This window comes from Balaenoptera acutorostrata, chromosome 7, assembly GCF_949987535.1.
Source record: "Balaenoptera acutorostrata chromosome 7, mBalAcu1.1, whole genome shotgun sequence".
Lineage (NCBI taxonomy): Eukaryota > Metazoa > Chordata > Mammalia > Artiodactyla > Balaenopteridae > Balaenoptera > Balaenoptera acutorostrata.
Window position 1 is genome coordinate 24,185,591 of NC_080070.1, and position 22,215 is coordinate 24,207,805.

The following is a 22,215-nucleotide window of genomic DNA, read 5'->3' on the forward strand; positions in this document are numbered from 1 at the left end:
CTTGCTCCGTGGCATGCAGGATCTTAGTTCCCTGACTAGGGATCGAACCCCGTGCCCTATGCATTGGAAGCACAGAGTCCTAACTACTGAACCGCCAGGGAATTCCCTGTTGGTTGTGCTTTTGATCCAGGAAATCATTGCCAAATTTAATGCACATATAGCTTTCCCCCCATGAGTTTTATAGTTTTAGGTCTTACATTTAAGTTTTGATCCATTTTGAGTTAATTTTTGTATATGATGTCCTGTTCTTGTTGAAAATCATTTGACCATATATGCATGGATTCATTTCTGGGCTCTCTATTCTGTTCCAGTGGTCTTGTGTCTGTCTTTATGCCAGTACTAAACTTTTTTTTTTTTGGTGGCAAAAACACAAAATATGAAATTCAACCTCCCAACAGTTTGCAAGTATACAGTGCAATATTTTGCAAGCATACAGTGCAGTATTGTTGACCACATGCATGTTGTGTAGCGGATCCCCCTGAATCCCCTACATCCTACATGACTGAAACTCTGCATCCACTGAACAACTCTCCTAGCCCCTCCTCCTCCTCCTAGCCCCTGAGTTTGACTACTTTTAGATAGCTCATATATAAATGGAATCATGCAGCATTTGCCGTTTTATGACAGACGTATTTTACTTGGCACAATACCCTCAAGGTTCATCTGTGCCTTGGCAGCACATGACAGGATTTTAAGACTAAGTGATAATCCATTAAGACTGAATAGATACTCCATTCCATGTATATATCACATTTTCTTTATCCATTCATCCATTGATGGACATTTAGTTTGCTTCCACCTCTTGGCTTTTGTGAATAATGCTGCAGTGAACATGGGTGTGCAAATATCTTTTTGAGATGTTATTTTTAATTCTTTTGGGTATATATCCAGAAGTGGAGTTGCTGGATCACATGGTAGTTACATTTTTAATTTTTTGATGAACCTCCATACTGTTTTCCATAGTGTCTGCACTATTTTATATTACCATCAACAGTGCATAAGAGTTCCAATATCTCCACATCCTCACCAACACTTATTTTCTGGTTTCTTTTGATAGTGGCCGTCTTAACAGGTATGAAGTGATATCTGATTGTGCTTTTGATTTACATTTCCCTGATGACTAGTCATGTTAGCATCTTTTTATGCTTGTTGGCCATGTTTATACTGTCTTTAGAGAAATGTTTTTTTCAAGCCCTTTGCCCAATTTAAAATTGGGTTATTGGTTTTTATGTTGTTGAGCTGTAGAAATTCTTTCTATATTCTGGATATTAACTCCTTGTCAGATGTATGGTTTGCAAATATTTTCTCCCATTCCATAAATTGCTTTCTCACTCTGGATTTTGTGTTGCGCAGAAGTTTTTAGAGTTTGGTGTAGTCCCATTTGTTTTATTTTTGCTTTTGTTTCTTGTGGTTTTGGTGTCATATCCATGAAGTCATCATCAAATCCAGTGTCATGATATTTCTTGTCCCCCGTGCTTTCTTCTTGGAGTTATAGTTTCAGGTGTTCCATTTAGGTCTTTAATCCATTGTGAGCTAATTTTTGTATATGGTGTAAAATGAGAGTCCACTTCTTTCTTTTGTCTATGGATATCCCTTTTCCCAACAGTATTCATTGAAGAGACTCTCCCTTCCCCATCTTGTAGTTTTCTCATCCTTGTTGAAGATGATTTGTCTATATTTTTGAGGGTTTATTTATTGGTGCTCTGTTTTTTTCCCATTGGTCTATATATCTGTCTTTATGCCAGTACCATACTCTTTTGATTGCTGTGGTTTCATAATAAATTTTGAAATCAGGAAATATGAGACCTCCAATTTTGTTCTTTTTCAAGATTGTCTTAGTTGTTTGGGACCCCTTGAGATTCCATATGAATTTTTCGATGGATTTTTCTCTTTCTGCAAAAAAAAGTCCTTAGGATTTTGATAGGGATTGCACTGAATCTGTAGAGCCCTTTGGATAGTATTAACAACTGTAGTAAGTCTTCTAATCCTTGAACCTAGGATGTCTTTTCATTTATTAGTGTCTTCTTTAATTTCTTTCATAAGTATTTTGTAGTTTTCAGTGTACAGCTTGCTTTATTCCTGAGTATTTTGTTCTTTTTGGAAGCTGTTGTATATGCAGTTGTTTTCTTAATTTCATTTTCAGATCGTTCATTGTCAGTATATAAAAACAACTGATTTGGGGGTGTTGACTTTGTATTTTGCAACTTTGATGAATTCGTTTATTAGTTCTAACAGGTTTTGGGGAATCTTGAGGTTTATCTACATATAAGATCATGTCATATGTGACCAGTCATCATTTTACCTTTTCCTGTCCAATTGGGATGCCTTTTATTTGTTTTTCTTACCTAATTGCTCTGGCTAGAACTTCTAGTACTATGCTGAATAGAAGTGGCAAAAGTGGACATCTTTGTCTTGTTCCTGATCTTAAAGAGTTTTGAAAAGTTTTCAGTCTTTGAACATTGAATATGATGTTCATTGTGGGGTTTTCATATGTAGTCTTTACTACGTTGAGACAGTTTCCTTCTTTACCTAGTTTGTTGAGTGTCTTTATCATGAAAGAGTGATAGCTTTTGTCTAATGCTTTTCTGCATCAATTGAGATATTTATGTGGTTTCCCCCCCTTTATTCTGTTAATGTGGTGCATTACATTGTTTGATTTTTGTATGTTGAGCCACCCTTGCATTTCAGGAATAAATCCCACTTGGTCATGGTGTGTAATTCTTTAATATACTGTTGAATTCAGTTTGCTACTATTTTTTTGAAGTTTTTTTTGCCATTAGTATTCATAAGGGATATTGGTCTGTAGGGTTTTTTTTTTTTCCTTGTAGTATCTTTGTCTGCCTTTGGTATCAGGGTAATCCTGGCCTCATAGAATGAATTCGGAAATGTTTCCTCCTCCTTTTCAATTTTTGGATGAATTTGAGAAGGATTGGTGTTAATTCTTCTTTAAATGTTTGGTAGAATTCACCAGTAAAGCCATCTGATCCTGGGCGTTTCTTTGTTGGGAAGTTTTTGATTACTGATTCAGTCTGTTCACTAAGTATAGTAATCTAGTCTATTCACATTTTCTGTTTCTTCTCGATTCAGTCTTGGTACATTGTATGTTTCTAGGAATTTGTCCATTTCATCTGGATTATCCAGTTTGTTGGTGTACAGTTCATAGTATTTCCTGTAATCTTTTTTATTTCTGTAAAGTTAGTAGTAATGTCCCCGTCTTTGTTTCATTTCTTTTTGCTTGGTTAAAATCTAGATAAAGGTTTGTCAATTTTGTTGATCTTTTTGAAGAATCAAATCATGGTTTTTCTGTATTCTATTTTATTTATCTTTGCTCTAATCTTTATTATTTGCTTCCCTATGCTAGCTTTGGGCTTAGTTTTTTCTTTTTTTCTAGTTCCTTAAGGTATAAAGTTAGGTTGTTGATTTGAGATAATTTTTCTTTTTTTAATTTAAGTGTATATGTATAGCTATAAATTTCCCTCTTAGCACTGTTTCACTGCATCTTACAAGTTTTGGTATGTTGTATTTCCATTTTCATTTGTCTTAAAATATTTTCTCATTTCCCTTCTTTGACCTGTTGGTTGTTTAAGAATTGATATTTAATTTTTACATATTTGTGAATTTTCCAGTTTTCCTTCTGTTAATTTCTAGTTGCATTTCATTTTTGATTGGAAAACATACTTTCTGTGATTTCAGTCTTTGTGCATTTATTAAGACTTATTTTGTGGCCTAACATCTGGTCTATCCTGGAGAAGTTTCAGCCTTTTTGAGGTACATTTCCTGTTTCCTGCACTGGGTCCCAGCTGAAAATCTGGACTATTTTCCAGGCCCCCTCTTCCTTGGTGGGCTCTGAATTCTACTTTTCATCTCCACAGTCTTGTGTGACTGCCCAAATCTCTTCAGCTTTTTAGCCTCTTGTCTTCTACTTTCAAACAAGCAAATGCCTGTGGGGAAAGGCGGAGCCACATATTAGACTGAACTCTCTGGAATCTGTGGCCTCATGTTCTAGATGTCTTGGTAGTTCTGATGTCTTCAAACAAGTTCTTTTTGATATTTAATCAATTTTTTTCTACTTTTTTTTTGGCTGGAAAATTGGTGTTCAGCCAGCTAGTGTGGTAAAAACAAAGTTGAAACACTTGATGAATGCTATGAACGCTAAGGCTTCAGGTATAAAACTAATTCCTGTATGTTAAAAAGCTTCACTATGCTTTCCAAAAAAAAAAAGTGTAATTTAAATTTTTACAAAAAGGATTTTATGATATCATCTGCATCTTTGTTTTTTAAATGTATATCTTGGAGATACTTCCATATTAGGACTACAAATCTATATTTATTTTTAAAGACAGTTCCAAAGGACATGTTAAAAAATATTCAAACATCATCAAAGGTGCTTGAAAAAGAAATCTTCTTTGCATCCCTACGCCCAGGTTAACAGTTCCGCAGAAGGAAATATTTTTGTTTTGTTTTGACTTTTGGTTCTGCCCTTCATTTTTGAGATCTTTACTTTTAAGGAGATAGAAATGTTTGTCAGAAATACAGATAATAAGAATAATATAATTGGTATTTTTTTGCTAGTTTCTGCCATTCAAATTAAAGCACAACATGACACTGTACAATCAATGAACTTTTTCACAAGGGTTCTGACCTGGTGGGTTGACAGTTAGATTTCACTAGGGAGAAAGACTTCATGCTAGTTTAATTTAATAGGCAATATTGAGTTTTGTTTGTTTTGTTCTATTTTGTTTTTTAAACACAGATACAGAAAAACCACACAAAACAAATGTGTAACTTGGTGAATTAAGGTAGGTCTTTGAGTGTCTTTTAATCTGCAGGTTCTTTCTCTCCCTGTTGTGTTGAGGAATCTGGGCCTTTTGACCTGTTGAGTTTCCTACAGTCTTGATTTTGTTGATTACATAGTTAGGATGCAGTTCTGCTTTCCTCTTTATTTCCTGCAAATGGCCTGCTAGATCCAGAGGCTTAATGAGATGCAGATTTGATCCTCTTGTCTTTGTGGTGATGAATTTGAGGAAATTTTTGAGCAAGGCTCTGTGAATGATTCTGCTCCAAAAGGCATCCATTTGGTGGATGGGTGGTCTGGAGGTTCTAAGATGGCTTCACTTACATGCCTGACACTCTGGTAGGAATGGCTGGAAGGCTTGACTTAACTGGGCTCCACTTGCTTTCCGTGTAGTGTTAGGTCTCTTTACATTGTCTCTCCAGCAAAGTCTCCATGTTGTCTCTCCACTAGAGTAGTCAGAGTTCTTAATGGTAAGTGTTAAAGAATTTGTGGACATATATTAAAACCACCACAGTAACCAATGAATATTTTGGGGAGATAGTTTGTTGTATTTTATCATTTATCCATGAATCTTGCTTGTAGCAGTTATTCCTGGTGTGTTCTAATGGTGGTGATTTTCTGTTTCCCTCATTCCTTCCACATTTATTAACTAACATTGTTCTGTTAAAAAAGATGTCTTATATCCTGCAAATAACCTTTCCCCAGTTATTTATTCAGTTGTTATTCACATCAGTATGGACTCATGGATATTGTTTTGTTTTTTTTTTTGTTTTTTTTTTTTTAAAGGATTTTCTTTTCTTTTTTATTTATTTATTTATTTATTTATTTATTTATCTATTTTTGGCTGTGTTGGGTCTTCGGTTCGCGCGAGGGCTCTCTCCAGTTGCGGCAAGCGGGGGCCACTCCTCATCGCGGTGCGGGGACCGCTCTTCATCGCGGTGCGCGGGCCTTTCTCTATCGCGGCCCCTCCCGTCGCGGGGCACAGGCTCCAGACGCGCAGGCTCAGCAATTGTGGCTCACGGACCCAGCCGCTCCGCGGCACGCGGGATCCTCCCAGACCAGGGCTCGAACCCGTGTCCCCTGCATTAGCAGGCAGACTCCCAACCACTGCGCCACCAGGGAAGCCCTGTTTTGTTTTTGAATTATAATCCAATACTGTCATAATTTGTTACTCCCAGGTTTTCTAGTTTAGGCCACTGGGAGCTTTTTCAGTTGGCTCCTATGTCCTTTGGACTTTAGGCTAGTTTTTATTTATTTATTTATAATTTTTATTTATTTATTATTTTTGGCTGTGTTGGGTCTTCACTGCTGCACACGGGCTTTCTTTAGTTGTCGTGAGCGGGGTCTACTCATGGTTGCAGTGTGCGGGCTTCTCATTGTGGTGGCTTCTCTTGTTGCGGAGCATGGGCTCTAGGTGCGCAGGCTTCAGTAGTTGTGGCTCGTGGGCTCTAGAGCACAGGCTCAGTAGCTGTGGCGCACAGGCTTAGTTGCTCCGCGGCATGTGGGATCTTTCTGGACCAGGGCTGGAACCCATGTCCCCGGCATTGGCAGGTGGATTCTTAACCACTGTGCCACCAGGGAAGCTCCTAGGCTAGTTTTTAAAATGTTTTTCTGGCCTACTTTCTTTGTAAGCATGCTATTCTGCTCATTATCTGCACCCGCACCCACCCCCAGTTGCTATATATATGGCATTTGAGCTCAATGGCTTATTTCTTGTGAAATTAGTTTTTTGAACTTTTGGAAGGAGGCATAGTTAAGGATAGTATTTCCAACTTCATAGAGCTTCCTTTTCTGTTGTTTTCAGATAGTATTTACAGATATGGTGGTTTGATTTCTAAGATTTCCGAGCTTTGTTATTACCTTCTCCTTTTTTTCCTTTGTCTCTGTTGTACTTGTCCTGTATAGTATTGACTCTTTTCACAGCAGTTTCTCCTGAGTTTGGGGCCCTGCTCTGGCTTTTCAGTTTTAAGAATGCATAGAGGCTAGATTGTTCCATCTCCTTAGACCTTACATAGGGCTCTTTAACTCATTTGCTTTTGGATTGGGCAAAACCTTTTCTGTTTTCAACTACAGTCTTCAGATTGGTTCCCTGTGCTTTCTAGTGAATACCTGTTGACTCTTTTGGTATCCTCTGCTCTTAGATCCATTAGATACCCTATTGTTTCCCTCTGCTTCTGCCTTTTACTGAAGTTGAAACAGGTCTTACAGATGTCACTGGCTTGTCCCCATCCACTTATATTTTGGGGTTCCTGGAGATAATTAGATAATACCTAGTTTTGTTGTAAATGTCCGTAGTGCTTTGGTTTTGCTCTTTAATTGCTCTGTTTTTATGAGGACATTTATGGTGATTCCAAGGCTGCTTATTTGCTACTATTTTTTAAAATATCAACTTGAGGGTGGTATATTTTGATGGCATATTAAATCGTAGATGTGCTTGGGTTACTGGTTAGATAATGAATGGCTAAAAACTGTGGCTTGGAAGTTTTTTGTGACAGTATGCTGGGGTAAAAAGTACAAAAAATTAATAAATACATTTTATCTAGAAGGAAGTTAATGTTTCATGCTTGTTTTTTCACCAACTTATTACTTGATTAAAGCTAAGTTTTATGTCAATAGACATGTCATTGTGAGTTTTAGAGTCTCTTTTCAGTTTACTTTGGGAACTCATACAGGCCATTTCCTTGACTTGCCATTTATCTTTGGAAAGATCTTGAAGAATCATTGTGTATTACTTGTGAAGTGCTCTGTCTTCATAAGAAATTGAGTAGGTAAATCTATGTGATCTTTCTTTACAGTTGGCTCTGTTCCTGAATTGGGATTGAAAACGATTTTCAGTCCATTATTAACAGCCCATTTTAGCCTGCTCCCACTCCCATGAAGAGGCAGTTTGGTATAGAATTGGATTAGAATTTATCACTTGTTGATTAGTTGCCTACTTTATACTGCATGAGTTTGTTCCGAAAGTTATCTTTCAAAATAAGGCTTTGTTTTATAACTGTGACTAGCTGTTAGAGACCAAATTCTATGCTTTTGTTCTATTTATTATTTCCATAGATGCTCCTGTGGAAATGATTTTAGTAGCATATACAGCACTGTGCCAAATATAAAAACATTAGAAAATAATTGAAGTATGTGAAATAGTTTTTGTACTGTTTTAGTCAGGAACTAAAGATTGAAATGTAGGCCTATTAAGACCAATATGAAATATATTCTCCTATTTATAGATATATTAAAATAGCTTCCAGACTCAATTCTTAGAGTGAACAAAAGCTTACTTATTTTAAGTGGAAAAGAGAAGAAACATCCAACCTATAGATTAGGGTTGGAAGCTATACAGTGACATTTTAGTTTTAGTAGAAACTTTTGGGACATTCTTTATACTCTCCCCCCTACACAATTAATAATTCTGGTCAGCAAGATTAGATCTATTTATTCAGTTGATAACTCTCATGCCTTCCTACAATCAGAAGATTTTAGGTAATAACTTTTGTTGAGCATGGCCTATAAATATATACCGTAGTTTGAAGTTTTGGCTGAATTAGTGGGCAATTTAGCTTGTCAGATTTTTCTTTCATTATACTTTGGTCTAAATAAGTTTGTATATGTATTGAGGTTGTATGGCATAAACGTTGTTTAGAAGAGTAGTTTTTAAGACTTTTTTTTTTTGTCTGATCTACTTTCAGGTTCATGCATGGGAGATTTCAGACCAATTGTTACAGATCCGGCAAGATGTGGAATCATGCTATTTTGCTGCACAGACCATGAAAATGAAGATTCAGACCTCATTTTATGAGCTCCCCACAGACTCTCATGCCTCTTTACGGGACTCATTACTAACCCATATCCAGAACTTGAAAGACTTGTCACCTGTCATTGTAACTCAGGTAAATCCTATGCTTCTCATTAGGAAAATTTGTAAGACCATTTGGATTTATCAAGTTAATTTTGATTGACATTGCTTGCTAGCCCATGTGAAGTGATGTTAACTTTTTTACAGACTCATTGCTATATTGTTATAAGTGAATAGAAAGTGAATATTTAAATCTTTGTATTCGTCTTAGAATTCATTTGATACCAAACTAACTTGAATACCAAAAAGTGGAGGAGGTGACACACACACACACACACACACACACACACACACACACACACACACACACACACACACACCCCACCCCACCCCCCCCCCCTCGCTGGTAAAGTACTGTCCTGGGTCAGAGGTCTACATTCCTGTCTTTTAAAAAAATCCTTTCTAGACTGATTGGCTAGTAAAAGTCTCATGAATGAAGTGGTGAACTAGAGCATCTGGCCTTTCCACCTTAGGTAGGGAAATACAGTAGAAAGGAAAACTGGAAGCTTCAGTGAGTACATACTCACATGTGTTCTCTGCCTGTCATAGAAGTGTCCTTGAAGGGGAAGTAGGCTTTTGCATAAGCCTTCAAGATAAGACATGAAGAGAAGGGAAATGGCAATCCATTACTTGAGGAGTGAGTCAAAGGGCTGACTTTGTCAGTAGCTTTGGCTTTTTGGCAGAGTATAATTTATATGTCCATGAAGTTCTATGGTATTGCCAAATAAAAGTAAGTATTGATATATTCTGAGGAAAATCTAGAGTCTGTTCTTTCTGACTTCTTTTTGTTATTTTTTTTGGTTTGGTTTTTCATTTTTAAAGGTTAACTTTTAAGTCCCAGCAATTTATAGTTAACCCAGAAGAATTTACATGATATGTAGCTGTGGGGGTGAGAAGGAGGGTGGTGTCACAGTCTTAGTTGTCATATTTTTTGGAAGAAATTTAGTTTCTTTGCTTTCCAGTTAATATTGATGCTTACTCTATTTCTGTTCATCTGTCTATTCATTTATTTAATCTCTTTTTACTCAGCTGGCTTTAGCAATAGCAGACCTTGCTCTACAGATGCCTTCCTGGAAGGGATGTGTACAAACATTGGTAGAAAAGTAAGTAACTTGTATTGACTATATGCTAGCGTTTACCATTAACCTACACAGAGAAATCTGTTAGCAATAGCTAGACATTTGGACTATTCCCCCAAAACGCTTAATGTAGAATTATTTATTAACTTTTGTTAGATTAAAAGAATATCATTTAAAATTTAAATACTACAGAAATATGTCATGTGGGACTTAAAAGAATTTCATAGTTTACACGCACACACACACGCTTCTTGAATTAACTACAACAACGTATTTCATTGCCTTGTGGATCACTCCCACTGTCATATCAGTGGTTTTTATAAAAACATTGTCAGAATGTTTAAGATTATATTAAATTGAAAGTTGTTATGAGTATACATTCTTACTAATTGGGGTTTATTTCATGTCTATAAAAGGGACAGTATTATTTTTAGATATATGGATCTTGCTGCTTTGAGTAAAGTATTTCCTCATGGTCTTGGCAAGATAATCTTGATATTTGCTTGCATTTTGGCATTTGGTTAGGAAATTATTTTTGAGCAAAGTGGATGTCCTTTTTACCACCAACTATAGTGTGTCATTAAAACTTTTACGTGGATAATTTATTTTTTGTTTTAAGAAACTTTTTATTAATAATATTAATATATGCTCTTTGAAAAAATTTTAGCAGTATGGAAGCTTTCAAAGTAAAAAGTAAATACCTTCCCCTCTTCCTATTCCTGTATTTTATAAGTAACCACTATGGGTGATTGACTGTATAGCCCTCTAGACTTCCCTTTAAGCATTTTAAAATAAATAAGTGCATATATATTAATATGCATATACGTATGTATTTTTTTCAGTTGTATGTAAAAATATGTTTCATATCCTTTTTTTTGCTTAATATGTTGTGGACATCTCACGTTACGACATAGGTACTTGTTATAATGGTTGTATATGTTCCATTGTATGATATCTGTAACCTTTTTTATCCTGTCTAATTATGGAGGACCTTTATATTTTTCCAGTATTTTTGCTATTATAAAAAAATACTTGTGCATATACATCTGCATGTGTATGTGAGATTTTTCTGACAAGATAAATTTCTGGAAGTGGAATTGCTGGGTCAAAGATTATTATGCAAGTTGAAATTTTGATTTCTAGATATCTTTCCAAAAAAGTATATCTATTTTTCTCCCCTTTAACAGTAGTGAGAATTCTACTTTTGTTGTTGTGGTTATTCTGATGGCTGTTGTTATCTTATGTGATTGTGTGGGGCTGTGATTGTGAGTGTGGTGCACATTCTGAATAACTTATATCTCTCCTCTTTTCTTTCCTAGATATAGCAATGATGTAACTTCTCTGCCTTTTCTGCTGGAGATCCTTACAGTGTTACCTGAAGAAGTACATAGTCGTTCCTTACGAATTGGAGCTAACCGGCGTACAGAAATTATAGAAGATTTGGCCTTCTATTCTAGTACAGTGGTATCTCTATTGGTGAGTATGTTTGAAATACTGAGTTGCTGCCTAGGGGCAAAAAGCCTTGGTGGTTATTTAGTAATTCAATTGCACTATTGTGAAATAGCTTTCTTAGCAAAATTTGACAATGATAATACGGTGGCATTTATATAATACTTTACAGTTAAAAAGTACTTTCAGAAGCTGTACTTTTGAGCTTTTTGAGCTTCTAAGTAATGCTTTCAGGGTGGTGTTCTCTCCATTTTATGAATGAGAAACAGGCTTTAGAGTGACACCACTGCTAATTCAGAGTTTGAACTCAGGTCTTCTGATTACATGTCCCTTGCTCTTCTGCTTCTTCATGCCACCGACTGTAGGCTCTTGATCAAGGACTGTGCTAAGGGAAGTGTGTATAAATTTACTTTACTTAAGGAAAGGATCCTCTCTAAGGGATGAATTGAGATTTTTTGATAGGGTGGTGGTACAGGACTTTACTTAACCTTTGAGCCATATCACAATTATAGATTAGCTAATACTACACCATCCTTTAAAAAAGAGTTAATTTTTGATTAGGTGGAAATTTTAATGCCCTAGACCAGGGTGGATAAATTTATGGTCCATGGGCTGGTCACCTATTTTTGTAAATAAAGTTTTATTAGAACACAGTCATGCCCATTCAGTTACACGTTGTCTGTGTCTGTAATTTTGGGCTAAAATGGCAGAATTGAGTAGTTTTCACAGAGACCATATGGTCTGCAAAGCCTAAAATATTTACTGTCTGGTCCTTTATAGAAAAATTTTGCTGATTTCTGAACTACTAGATGGTATTAAATTGATTATCTAGCTCACATCTCATTTTTAGGTCTTTATTGTCCAGCTCAATTTTCTCAACAATGTGCTTTATAATAGATTATTTTTCAGGAATGTGTTTCAGTACTTCAGCATCATAGAACTTTTTATTTGAAAAAACAAAATTTTGTTTAAAATTGTGTTCAGTTTGGTGTTAGAAATTCATTGGAAACTTTTTAAAGTTAAATGTATTTTTCAATTAACCATTTATATTAAAGAAATAGTGTAATAGAAAATTAGAAAATATAGATAAGCAAATTACATTCAAACCACCTGGAATCACACTATTTATTAATCCTTTGGCACATATCCTCTGTGAACATATATACAGATTTTGAATATCCAAATGAAAATATGCTCTACCCTTCTGCAGACTGCTTTTCCAGTCATCCAGCTTCATCTTTCTATTTCAGTAAGTTTTTATATCATCTAATAAATACCTAAACCATATTCACATTTCCTGAGTTGGTGCTAAAATAGCGTTTACAGCATTTTTCCAAATCAGTATCCAGTCTAGAACCATACCTTGTATCAAATTATTACGACTTAATCACAGTCCCTCTTCTTCTTTTTCAAAATGACACTGATTTGTTGAAGAGATTGGACTAGTTTTATAAAGCATCTTCTTACCTCCTGGATTTTCTGTTGCCTTGTCTTTGTTTCATTTAGTTTGTTTTTCTATTCTCTGTAATTCCTCTGATTGGAAGTTATATCTAAAGCAGCCCTACTCAGTAGGAATTCCTCAAGAGAATTAAGCCTCAGATGCCCTAAGGCACCCATTGTTTGTAATGAATTTTCTCCTATATACCATCCATAGGATGATTGAGAAAATAGGCACTCAGATCATTTTCTGCAGGACTTAATTCTTTCCCAGAACCCTGGTAAGAAAGACTGAAAGGCTTGATGGATTAATTTTAAAAGGTTGAACATTTTTGGCCAGAAAACCTGTTAGATACTTCATGCTGCAATTTATCAGAAGTTATACTTTTTGGTTGACCTTCTGTTAGTGATGCTAGGATTGACTGGATTAGGATGATGATAGTCTGATTCTTCCATTTATAAAGTTTGTTCCCCCCCTTGTAATATAATGCAGTTTGTACGAATGTTAAATTCTAGCTTATAATCCTTGCCTTAATAATTTCATTGTGGTTTGCAAAATAATGTTTTGCTAATTCTGTCTTTCCTTCTACATATATATTAGCATTCTTCTGAGTACCCACTAGAAAGGCAGGATGAATCTTAACTTTTAAATTTCCTGTTTTCAATATAAGAGTTTTGTTTTAAAGATGCCTTAAATGTTACTTTTTTCCCCTGGCTTTCTCTTTATGCTGTATTATGGACCCATGGACCCAATTTTCATTGATTCAGGGTGTCCGCTTAAGTTATTCTTCTGATGCTTTAAATGTTGTAACTTTGGCTACTGGAGCACTTCTTTACTTCCTAACAGAAAAAGATGACTAGTATTCATCTAGTTACTTTCATGCCCCAGATCTAGAATCCTTAGTTCCTTTTAGTATCAGTTTGGGTCCAGTCAGGAGAGAGAAACTACTTAGTAATTTGTTGGGGCTTTTTAATATAAAGAATCTTTAACTATAACAGGCATCTGTAGTAATGAGGGCTTGTCTAGTAAGAGGTAAAGAGAGCTCTAAAGAATATAGAAATAAAACAGATACAAGGAGCAGTCATTAACGCTGAGATAGAGTTTCCAAGGAAGGAAGAGTTCACCCCCCTCCCAGGACTGAGATTCAGACCCTGTTGGTGATGGTATAGCTATGGTAAAGAAGTCATCGTGGTGCTGCATGCCGCTGAAAATCTGTCCTCTCAAGCTTGCTGAAAATCTGCTTTCCAGGAAGCCCAAGAAAGTTGTTAGGGAAGGTGTCTCACCAGAGGCATTCTGCCACAAAATCACCTGGGCGTGGGAGTGCCAGGGGAAGCTGCTGGCTACTGTGCACTGTAGGCACTGGAGACTCTGAGTGCACTGAATCTGGTGCTGGAGAAGAAGTTGCACATTTCTTAGGAGCCAGAAGCACTTTGCTATAAAACTCTTGGGGGTGAGGGAGGGCGCTGCTGGAGAAACTGCTGGTCAGTGCAGTGCAAGAGCTGGCACCAGAGGAGCTAGGAGTCTGGGGCTGAAGAAGCTGCACATTCTTTTTTTTTTTAAATTTATTTATTTATTAATTTATTTTTGGCTGTGTTGGGTCTTCGTTGCCGCATGCGGGCTTTCTTTAGTTGCAGCACGCGGGCTTTCTTTAGTTGCAGCGAACGGGGGCTACTCTTCATTGTGGTGTGTGGGCTTCTCATTGCAGTGGCTTCTCTTGTTGCGGAGCACAGGCTCTAGGAGCACGGGCTTCAGTAGTTGTGGCACGCGGGCTCAGTAGTTGTGGTGCACGGGCTTAGTTGCTCCGCGGCATGTGGGATCTTCCTGGACCAGGGCTCAAGCCTGTGCCTCCCTGCACTGGGAGGCAGATTCTTAACCACTGCGCCACCAGGGAAGCTCCATATGTACTCTTTTACAGACATTTAAACTCCAGTACAGTGGTGTAATAAGCAAATAGGAAATATGCAGAGCTACTACGGCCCTTAAGTATATATTGATTAACAAAGGCTATAATTGGTATCGACAGCTTTCTTCTTCCGCAACTCATTTCATCTTTTCTCTGCTGCTATAGGCGGAACATTTGTGTGTCCAAACCCCCCACCCCACTGCCCCAGGAAATTCATATGTTGAAAACAAATCCCCAAGGTGATGGTATTGGAGATGTGGCCTTTGGGAGGTGATTAGGTCATGACAGTGGAGCTCTCATGAATGGGATTAGTGCCCATATAAAAGAGGCCCCAGAGAACTCCCTTCTCCTTTGTGCCATGTGAAGACACAGTAAAAAGATAGTTGTTTGTGAACCAAGAAGCAGGTCCTCACCAGATACTGGTACCTTGATCTTGGTCTTCCAGTCTCCAGAACTATGAGAAAGATTTCTATTGTTTATAGGCCACCTATTCTGTGTTATTCTGTTAATAGCAGCCTGAATGGACTAAGACACCTGCCCTAGCCAGAAGCTCAGCTGCTTGGGGTTCTTTACTCTGTGAAGTGACCCAAGCCTTCATTCCCCAAGAGTCTGAGCCCTCAATCATCCTGCCTTTGTGGATTGTTGCTTCTGTAGTTTTCCATTAACTTTGGGCATGGAAGTACGAAGAGGCTCCCTAGAAAATCCTCTGGGTTACAGACCTAGAGCTCCTTGCTTTGATTATATAGAAGCAACACAGTTTTTCCTTGGTAATTGGGATCTTTCACTCCAGCCTGTAAAGTTCCTGTTGGTTCAGTGGCATAAGAAGCCCAAATTGTCCAGGTGGCCGTCTTATCTTCCAATTTACTGGAATTATTTTTGTGTTTCTTGTTAGAAGTATTCCTTCTTTGGGACCAAGATCTCCAAACCAGTAGAGCTCAAAGTTGCTGTACTTCCCTTACTCTGATACGAGTTTCTTGATTAGCTATGATACCATGATGGTTGCATGTGGTATTCTGTGAGTCCATGAATGATAGTGCTGACAGAAACATTACAAGCAGAGAAGACAACTCTATATCCAGAATATGGGTCTAATCCTCTGGACAAATCTCTGCTTCCTCCATGTTGGAAGTCCAGTATAATCAACGAACGTGGTCCCCATGGGGAATGGTGCCACTGGGGACTCAGTGTTGGTCTCTGCTGTTGATGGGTTTGACACTCATCAGTAGTGTTTACCAGTTAAGCCTTGGTAGGTGGAAATCCATGTTAACTCCATGTTTAGCCTCTATCCCTGCTACTATGGCTCCTTTGTTTATGAGCCCATCGAGCAAGCACTGGGTGGCTAGGGAAGGAGGCTGACATCATAGAGTTTGTCATTTTGTCCATCTGTCATTGGGAGATTCCTTTATAGTGGATGCCCTTTGGTGGGTATTCACATAGGACAGATATATCGTCACAGACTGTGCCCATTTAAATATCATTCATAACGCATATATGTGGAACCTAGAAGAATGGTACAGATGAACCAGTTTGCAGGGCAGAAGTAGAGCCACAGATGTAGAGAACAAACATATGGACACCAAGGGGGGAAAGTGGCGGGTGGGGGTGTTGGTGGTGGGATGAATTGGGAGATTGGGATTGACATGTATACACTAATATATATAAAATGGATAACTAATAAGAACCTGCTGTATAAAAAAATAAATTCAAAAATTCAAAAAATATGTCATTCATATACGTCTTACTCAGACTTCCTTGTCACCAATCTTCCAATCCTGTTTCTGCCAAATCCCTGATCATCCATCCAAATGATTGACAAATGTCCATGAGTAAGTGGAGATCCATATTTCTGGTCATCTCTCACTCCAGACATGGTGGACAGCCATGCATATTGCTTGAAGATATGCTCACTAGGAGGGTTTTCCTTCAGCACTGGCCTTCACTAAAGCCTCTGAGTGGGCCTGTAATGCTGCAGCTGTCTACCTTCAGGTGGTACCAGCATATTATGCAGAGCCATCTGTAATCCAGGCTTGAATTTTTTCTTCTTCAGTTATCTGGTTTGTAAGGAACACCCCAGGAGGCCACAGGCATGGATTGAAGGGGATGAATCAGTGCAAGAAGAGGGTGTCAAAGGAATCTGAGCCACCTACTCATGCAATGTTTTTGTAGCTTCCAAACCTTCCCGTACTCAGTCTCATATCATTTCCATTTGATGACAGATTGCTGCTATGCATGCCCAACCTTATGACTAGGTAGTTCAGATAATACTTAGTTCATGATGGGAATCTCAGGTGTTGATGAGATTGGTGTCCTATGGATAGGCCTACCAAGGCCCAGTAGCAAACCAGAAGCTGCTTCTCAAAAGGAAAATAGTTACCTGCAGAAGAGAGCATAGATTTGTTCCAAAATCCTAGGTATTTGCACTACGACATTCCTATTGGTACTTCCCAGAGACTCCATATACTCATTAAATCCAGAATCTCAAGGAAGTACACTCGTATCAATGAGTTTGGCTCAATCTAGTGTTATATTCCAGCCTTTCTTGGTCTAACACCTTTAGAATACACTCCTGCATGTTTCCCAGCTTTGTTCAGACACATATAAGCAAAGTTTTACAGTTCTCTTGGTGTATAAGTTATTTCCTCCTGCATGTACCTGTTCCCCTAGAACCTTCTGAGATTTGACCCTAGTTATGAGTGGTACAGGGGATGGTTGTGGTAGGTATTGAAGAGATTGGGCATCCTCTTTCAAGGCATCTGTCTCAGATGGGGTTATTACAGGGCTTTCAAGCTGAGGAAGGCTAGTCTCAGACACTGGAAGGCAGGCCACTTTTATTGGTAAGGTAGACTCAGAGTGACTTGGGGTTTCAGGATTATCAGTTTCATTAGGGTCTAACCAGATGTCTCCATTCCATGCATCAGAAGTCTATTCTTGTTTTTTTGTTTTTTGTTTTTTTTAAAAATATTTATTTATTTATTTATGGCTGTGTTGGGTCTTCGTTTCTGTGCGAGGGCTTTCTCTAGTTGTGGCAAGCGGGGCCACTCTTCATCGCGGTGCGCAGGCCTCTCACTATCGCGGCCTCTCTTGTTGCGGAGCACAGGCTCCAGACGCGCAGGCTCAGTAATAGTGGCTCACAGGCTCAGTAATAGTGGCTCACGGGCCCAGTTGCTCCGCGGCACGTGGGATCTTCCCAGACCAGGGCTCGAACCCGTGTCCCCTGCATTGGCAGGCAGATTCTCAACCACTGCGCCACCAGGGAAGCCCCCAGAAGTCCATTCTTTACCAGTTTCAGAACTTTCACATGAGAAACTTGGTGAGACTTATAAATTCAACTGTTGTTTGTAATTCAGCAAGCCACACAATTAAATTTTGTATATGAGTTCCAGCAGTATTAGCCCTGCAGCTACAAAAAATAAGAGCTTTATTTGGAGCTGCTGTGGAAGTTGTCTAGTTCTCAGACTGTGACTTGAGTTGGGTTAACCGACCCGAGCTTGTCATTTTTTGTAAGCACTCAAATGAACTAAAAAAAGTTCAGTGGCCACTGTAGTCCTTACAGTCATCATTACTGCCACGATGGGCAAGTGCAGTTAGCCACTTGGACTTGACTTAGCACTTTATCACAATTGGCAACAGGTGTTAAGATTGATTTAACATCATGAAATCTGAAAAATATATCCTTGTGGTACTTAATAAGATCTATAATTTTGTCGTGAAGCTTGTCATGTTATAGAACCTAAAGCATGAAATTAGTCCACAGTTACCAAGAAAAATAGGTATTTCGCTGTAATAGATACCAAAGGCTTCTTAGAACCTTTTCATTCAGTTCCCCCACGTTCTCTTTAATGGTTTTATTCTATCTTATTTTCTTGTCAGTATTATACTTTTGTGGTCTATTCGAATGGACTTATTCCTAAACATTGTATTGAACTTTATAATTTTTTAAAATATTCTTCTTCTTGCTCTTAAACTGAGCCTGACCTCTAATATTTTTCTCCATTTATTCTCCATTTCGTTAATTCAAGATCTATTATTATTTACCTCTGCTATATTTTTACTGGTGAGCTCTTCTGGTATTTATCTTTTAGCTTTTGAGGTCTTAACTTTAGTAAGAGATAAGAGTCTTTAATAATACAGTTCTCAAAGAGAAACTGAAGGCATCTCTTAGTTCTGAAGCTTTGTGGTGAGTGTTTGATTTAATTAATAGAATTTCTTCTCTTCAGAGCAGCTAGTTTTAGATGTAGGGTTTTTCCAAAATTCTGTCTTAAGTTTGAGTCAGTAGTTAGAATGTATAATCAAGTCCTTCCATTTGTAAACATCACGCCTTACTAAAATTGAAATGTCATTCAGGAAGCATAAAGGCCAAGCAATTGTGTCATGAGTTTATAGCAAGAGCTTCAAAGATTTAGGTGTGTGTGTTTGTTGGTGTGGATGTGGGTGTGTGGTTTCCATGCACTTACTTGAATCTTTTCTTTTTTCTTCATTCATTTCAGTTCAGTTCAGTGTAATTCAAACTAATTAATACGTATGTAATTATTATTGCCTGATACTGCAAACATAGGGGGAACATGGCTACTTGGAAGTATAATTGTCAGCATTTAGATCATTATGGGATTACATACCACTACCACCCACCCCCATGCATTCTAAATGCCATGGCAGTTATGATATTTCTAATCCATTGCCTGCAAAAGTTATTTTTAAACATTCTTTTTTTTTTTTAATTTATTTATTTATTTTTGGCTGTGTTGGGTCTTCGTTGCTGCGCACAGGCTTTCTCTAGTTGCAGTGAGCGGGGGCTACTCTTCGTTGTGGTGTGTGGGTTTCTCATTGCAGTGGCTCCTCTTGTTACAGAGCATGGGCTCTAGGCGCACGGGCTTCAGTAGTTGTGGCGCACGGGCTCAGTAGTTGTGGCACACGGGCTCAGTAGTTGTGGCGCACGGGCTCAGTAGTTGTGGCTTGCAGGTTCAGTAGTTGTGGCGCACGGGCTTAGTTGCTCCGCAGCACGTGGGATGTTCCCGGACCAGGGATCAAACCCGTGTCCCCTGCATTGGCAGGAGGATTCTCAACCACTGTGCCACCAGGGAAGTCCCTATTTTTAAACATTCTTTATCCAGAAAAAGTTGCATTACACCTTACTTTGGAAAAAGTATACATCACAAAAGCAGTTTACAAAGAGAAACAATGGTGAGTTTTAGTCTGACTTTTCATTTTATCTTTTATAAACTATCATATTTATAGTAATATCACTTTCTGTGGATGGTATATTTGCTAGAGTATTCCAGTGCTGAAGCTGAAATACCAGCTTTTCATGAAGCAATATACAATAGTACAACCAGCTTATTTCTACTCTATAAAATTGAGTGTATAGATGTGTTATTTATTTTATTAATTTTTATTGAGATATAATTGATTTACAATATTAGTTTCAAGTGTACAACGTAGTAATTCAGAATTTTTATAGATTATACTCCATTTAAAGTTGTTGTAAAATATTGGCTATATTCCCTATGCTGTACGATATATGCTTATTGCTTATTTATTTTATACATAGTAGTTTGTACCTCTTAATCCCCTACCCCTATCTTCCCCCCTCTCCCTTTCCCCTCTCCCCACTGGTAACCACTACTTTGTTCTGTATCTATGAGTCTGTTTGTTTTGTTATATTCATTTATTTGTTTCATTTTTTAGATTCCACATATAAGTGATAACATACAGTATTTTTCTTTCCTATTTCACTAAGCATAATACCCTCTTCAGGTCCATCCATGGTTGTTTCACATGACAAATTTCATTCTTTTTCATGGCTGAGATGATGAGTCTTACTTTAAAGACAATTCTATTGATAAGATTACATTAATGCAAAAGTTGGATCTAAGAAATATACTGATAATTGTTTCTGAAACGTTATCTATCTTTGAACCAGTCTATAACCTCTCTGTACCTCAGCTTCCCAGTTGAGAAAGTGGAGATAATAATAGTACATACCTATACAGTTTTAGTGGGGATTAAGTGAATTAAGAGTGATGAGACAGGGCTTCCCTGGTGGTGCAGTGGTTAAGAATCCGCCTGCCAGTGCAGGGGACATGGGTTCGAGCCCTGGTCTGGGAAGATCCCATATGCCACGGAGCAACTAAGCCTGTGTGCCACAACTGCTGAGCCTGCACTCTAGAGCCGCGAGCCACAACTGCTGAGCCCGCGTGCCACAACTAGTGAAGCCTGCACGCCTAGAGCCTGTGCTCTGCAACAAGAGAAGCCACCGCAATGAGAAGCCTGTGCACCGCAACGAAGAGCAGATCCCGCTCGCCGCAACTAGAGAAAGCCTGTGCACAGCAACGAAGACCCAACGCAGCCAAAAATAATTAAATAAAATTAATTAATTAAAAAAAAAAAAGTGATGAGACAGTGTCTGGCAATTAAAAAGCACTTTTAACTGTTAGCTGTTATTGTTATCCTTCTCATCATTACACCTGTAAGGTGATTGTAATAATATTTTAAATATAAAGATTGACATTATTTGTTGTAACTTTTTTTTTTCTTCTTTTCAGATGACTTGTGTAGAAAAAGCAGGAACAGAAGAGAAAATGCTTATGAAGGTCTTTCGCTGTTTGGGAAGCTGGTTTAACTTAGGAGTTTTGGACAGTAACTTCATGGCTAACAATAAGTTACTAGCACTCCTTTTTGAGGTTTTGGTAAGTAATGGCTTTGTTTATGAAATGGTTTTTGTTTGTTTCTGGCACATAGTCACTTAGGGTAACTGCCCTTCTGGGATATAAGAGTGTTTTCAGAGTTATGCAGAGAGTGGAAAGTGTATGGTAAGAAAGCAACACTGTCCCTTCCTTGTTGCCAAGTACCAAATTAAGATATTAGTTTTAGTGCTCAGAATAAAATGTAGTTAGGTTTAAGAGGAAAGTAGTCTTATATGTAGATATGTATAGATCAATGATTTACATATTAAAATTCAAGTAACAAAAAAACCATTGGTCTCTTTTTCTTATTTTAAAAGTGTTAAGTTGTGTGTTTCTAATAATGGCCATTGGATGTTTGAGACAATTACAAATCAGAGTATTATCTTTGTAATTGAGGTAGTTTACTTAAACATCAGGGTATGTATAGGATGAATTTTGGGTTTTTGAGATCAGAAGTAATGTATTTCTATATACTTGTGCATTTGTTCCTTAAACTTTAAAAGTAACATTGCCTAGTAATAAATTCCTCTGTCTTGGTAGACAAAGAGTAAGTGAGTGCTTAGAATAAGACTAGTTTTTAGAACAAGAAACAGCAATACCTCAAGCACAAATGTTAAACAGGTCTTTGGAGGTGGGTGTGACTTTGTCTTTTTCTCCCTGATGGTTTTCCTTCCATGAACACATATTAGTATGGAAACTCTGTGTTTCCATACTGGTTGTGTGCTGGTGCACTATAATTTAGAAGATTTAGTATGATACTAGATTGATATCACTGTGAATTAAAGAAAGAAAAGGAAAACACATTGTTCAAGGAGACATTTTTGGTATTGTACTGTTGTTCATGTATTTCTGCTGTCATTCTTGGATCAGAAGCTAAAATTCAGGAAACTTAGGATGCTAATAATTGTTTTGCTAATCATTGTCTTTGTCTCCATGTCTATTGATGCCATACCTCAATAATGGTAATTTTGATTTTCATCTCACCAAGTTGTGTGAAGAGTAGTCAATATTAAAAAAT

At 37.6% G+C, this 22,215-nt stretch overlaps 1 protein-coding gene across 4 annotated transcripts in view; it reads left to right on the top strand.

Annotated features, from left to right (window-relative positions):
- Positions 1-22,215, top strand: part of TNPO3 (transportin 3) — an 83,139-nt gene that overhangs the window by 18,767 nt on the left and 42,157 nt on the right. For all 4 annotated transcript variants that reach the window (XM_007177182.3, XM_007177181.3, XM_057550068.1 and 1 more), the window contains 4 exons: positions 8,479-8,679; positions 9,675-9,748; positions 11,044-11,200; positions 21,057-21,200. In XM_007177182.3, coding sequence (XP_007177244.1) covers positions 8,557-8,679; positions 9,675-9,748; positions 11,044-11,200; positions 21,057-21,200 — 498 coding nt within the window. In that variant the 5' untranslated portion in view covers positions 8,479-8,556. The remainder of the gene's footprint in view (positions 1-8,478; positions 8,680-9,674; positions 9,749-11,043; positions 11,201-21,056; positions 21,201-22,215) is intronic.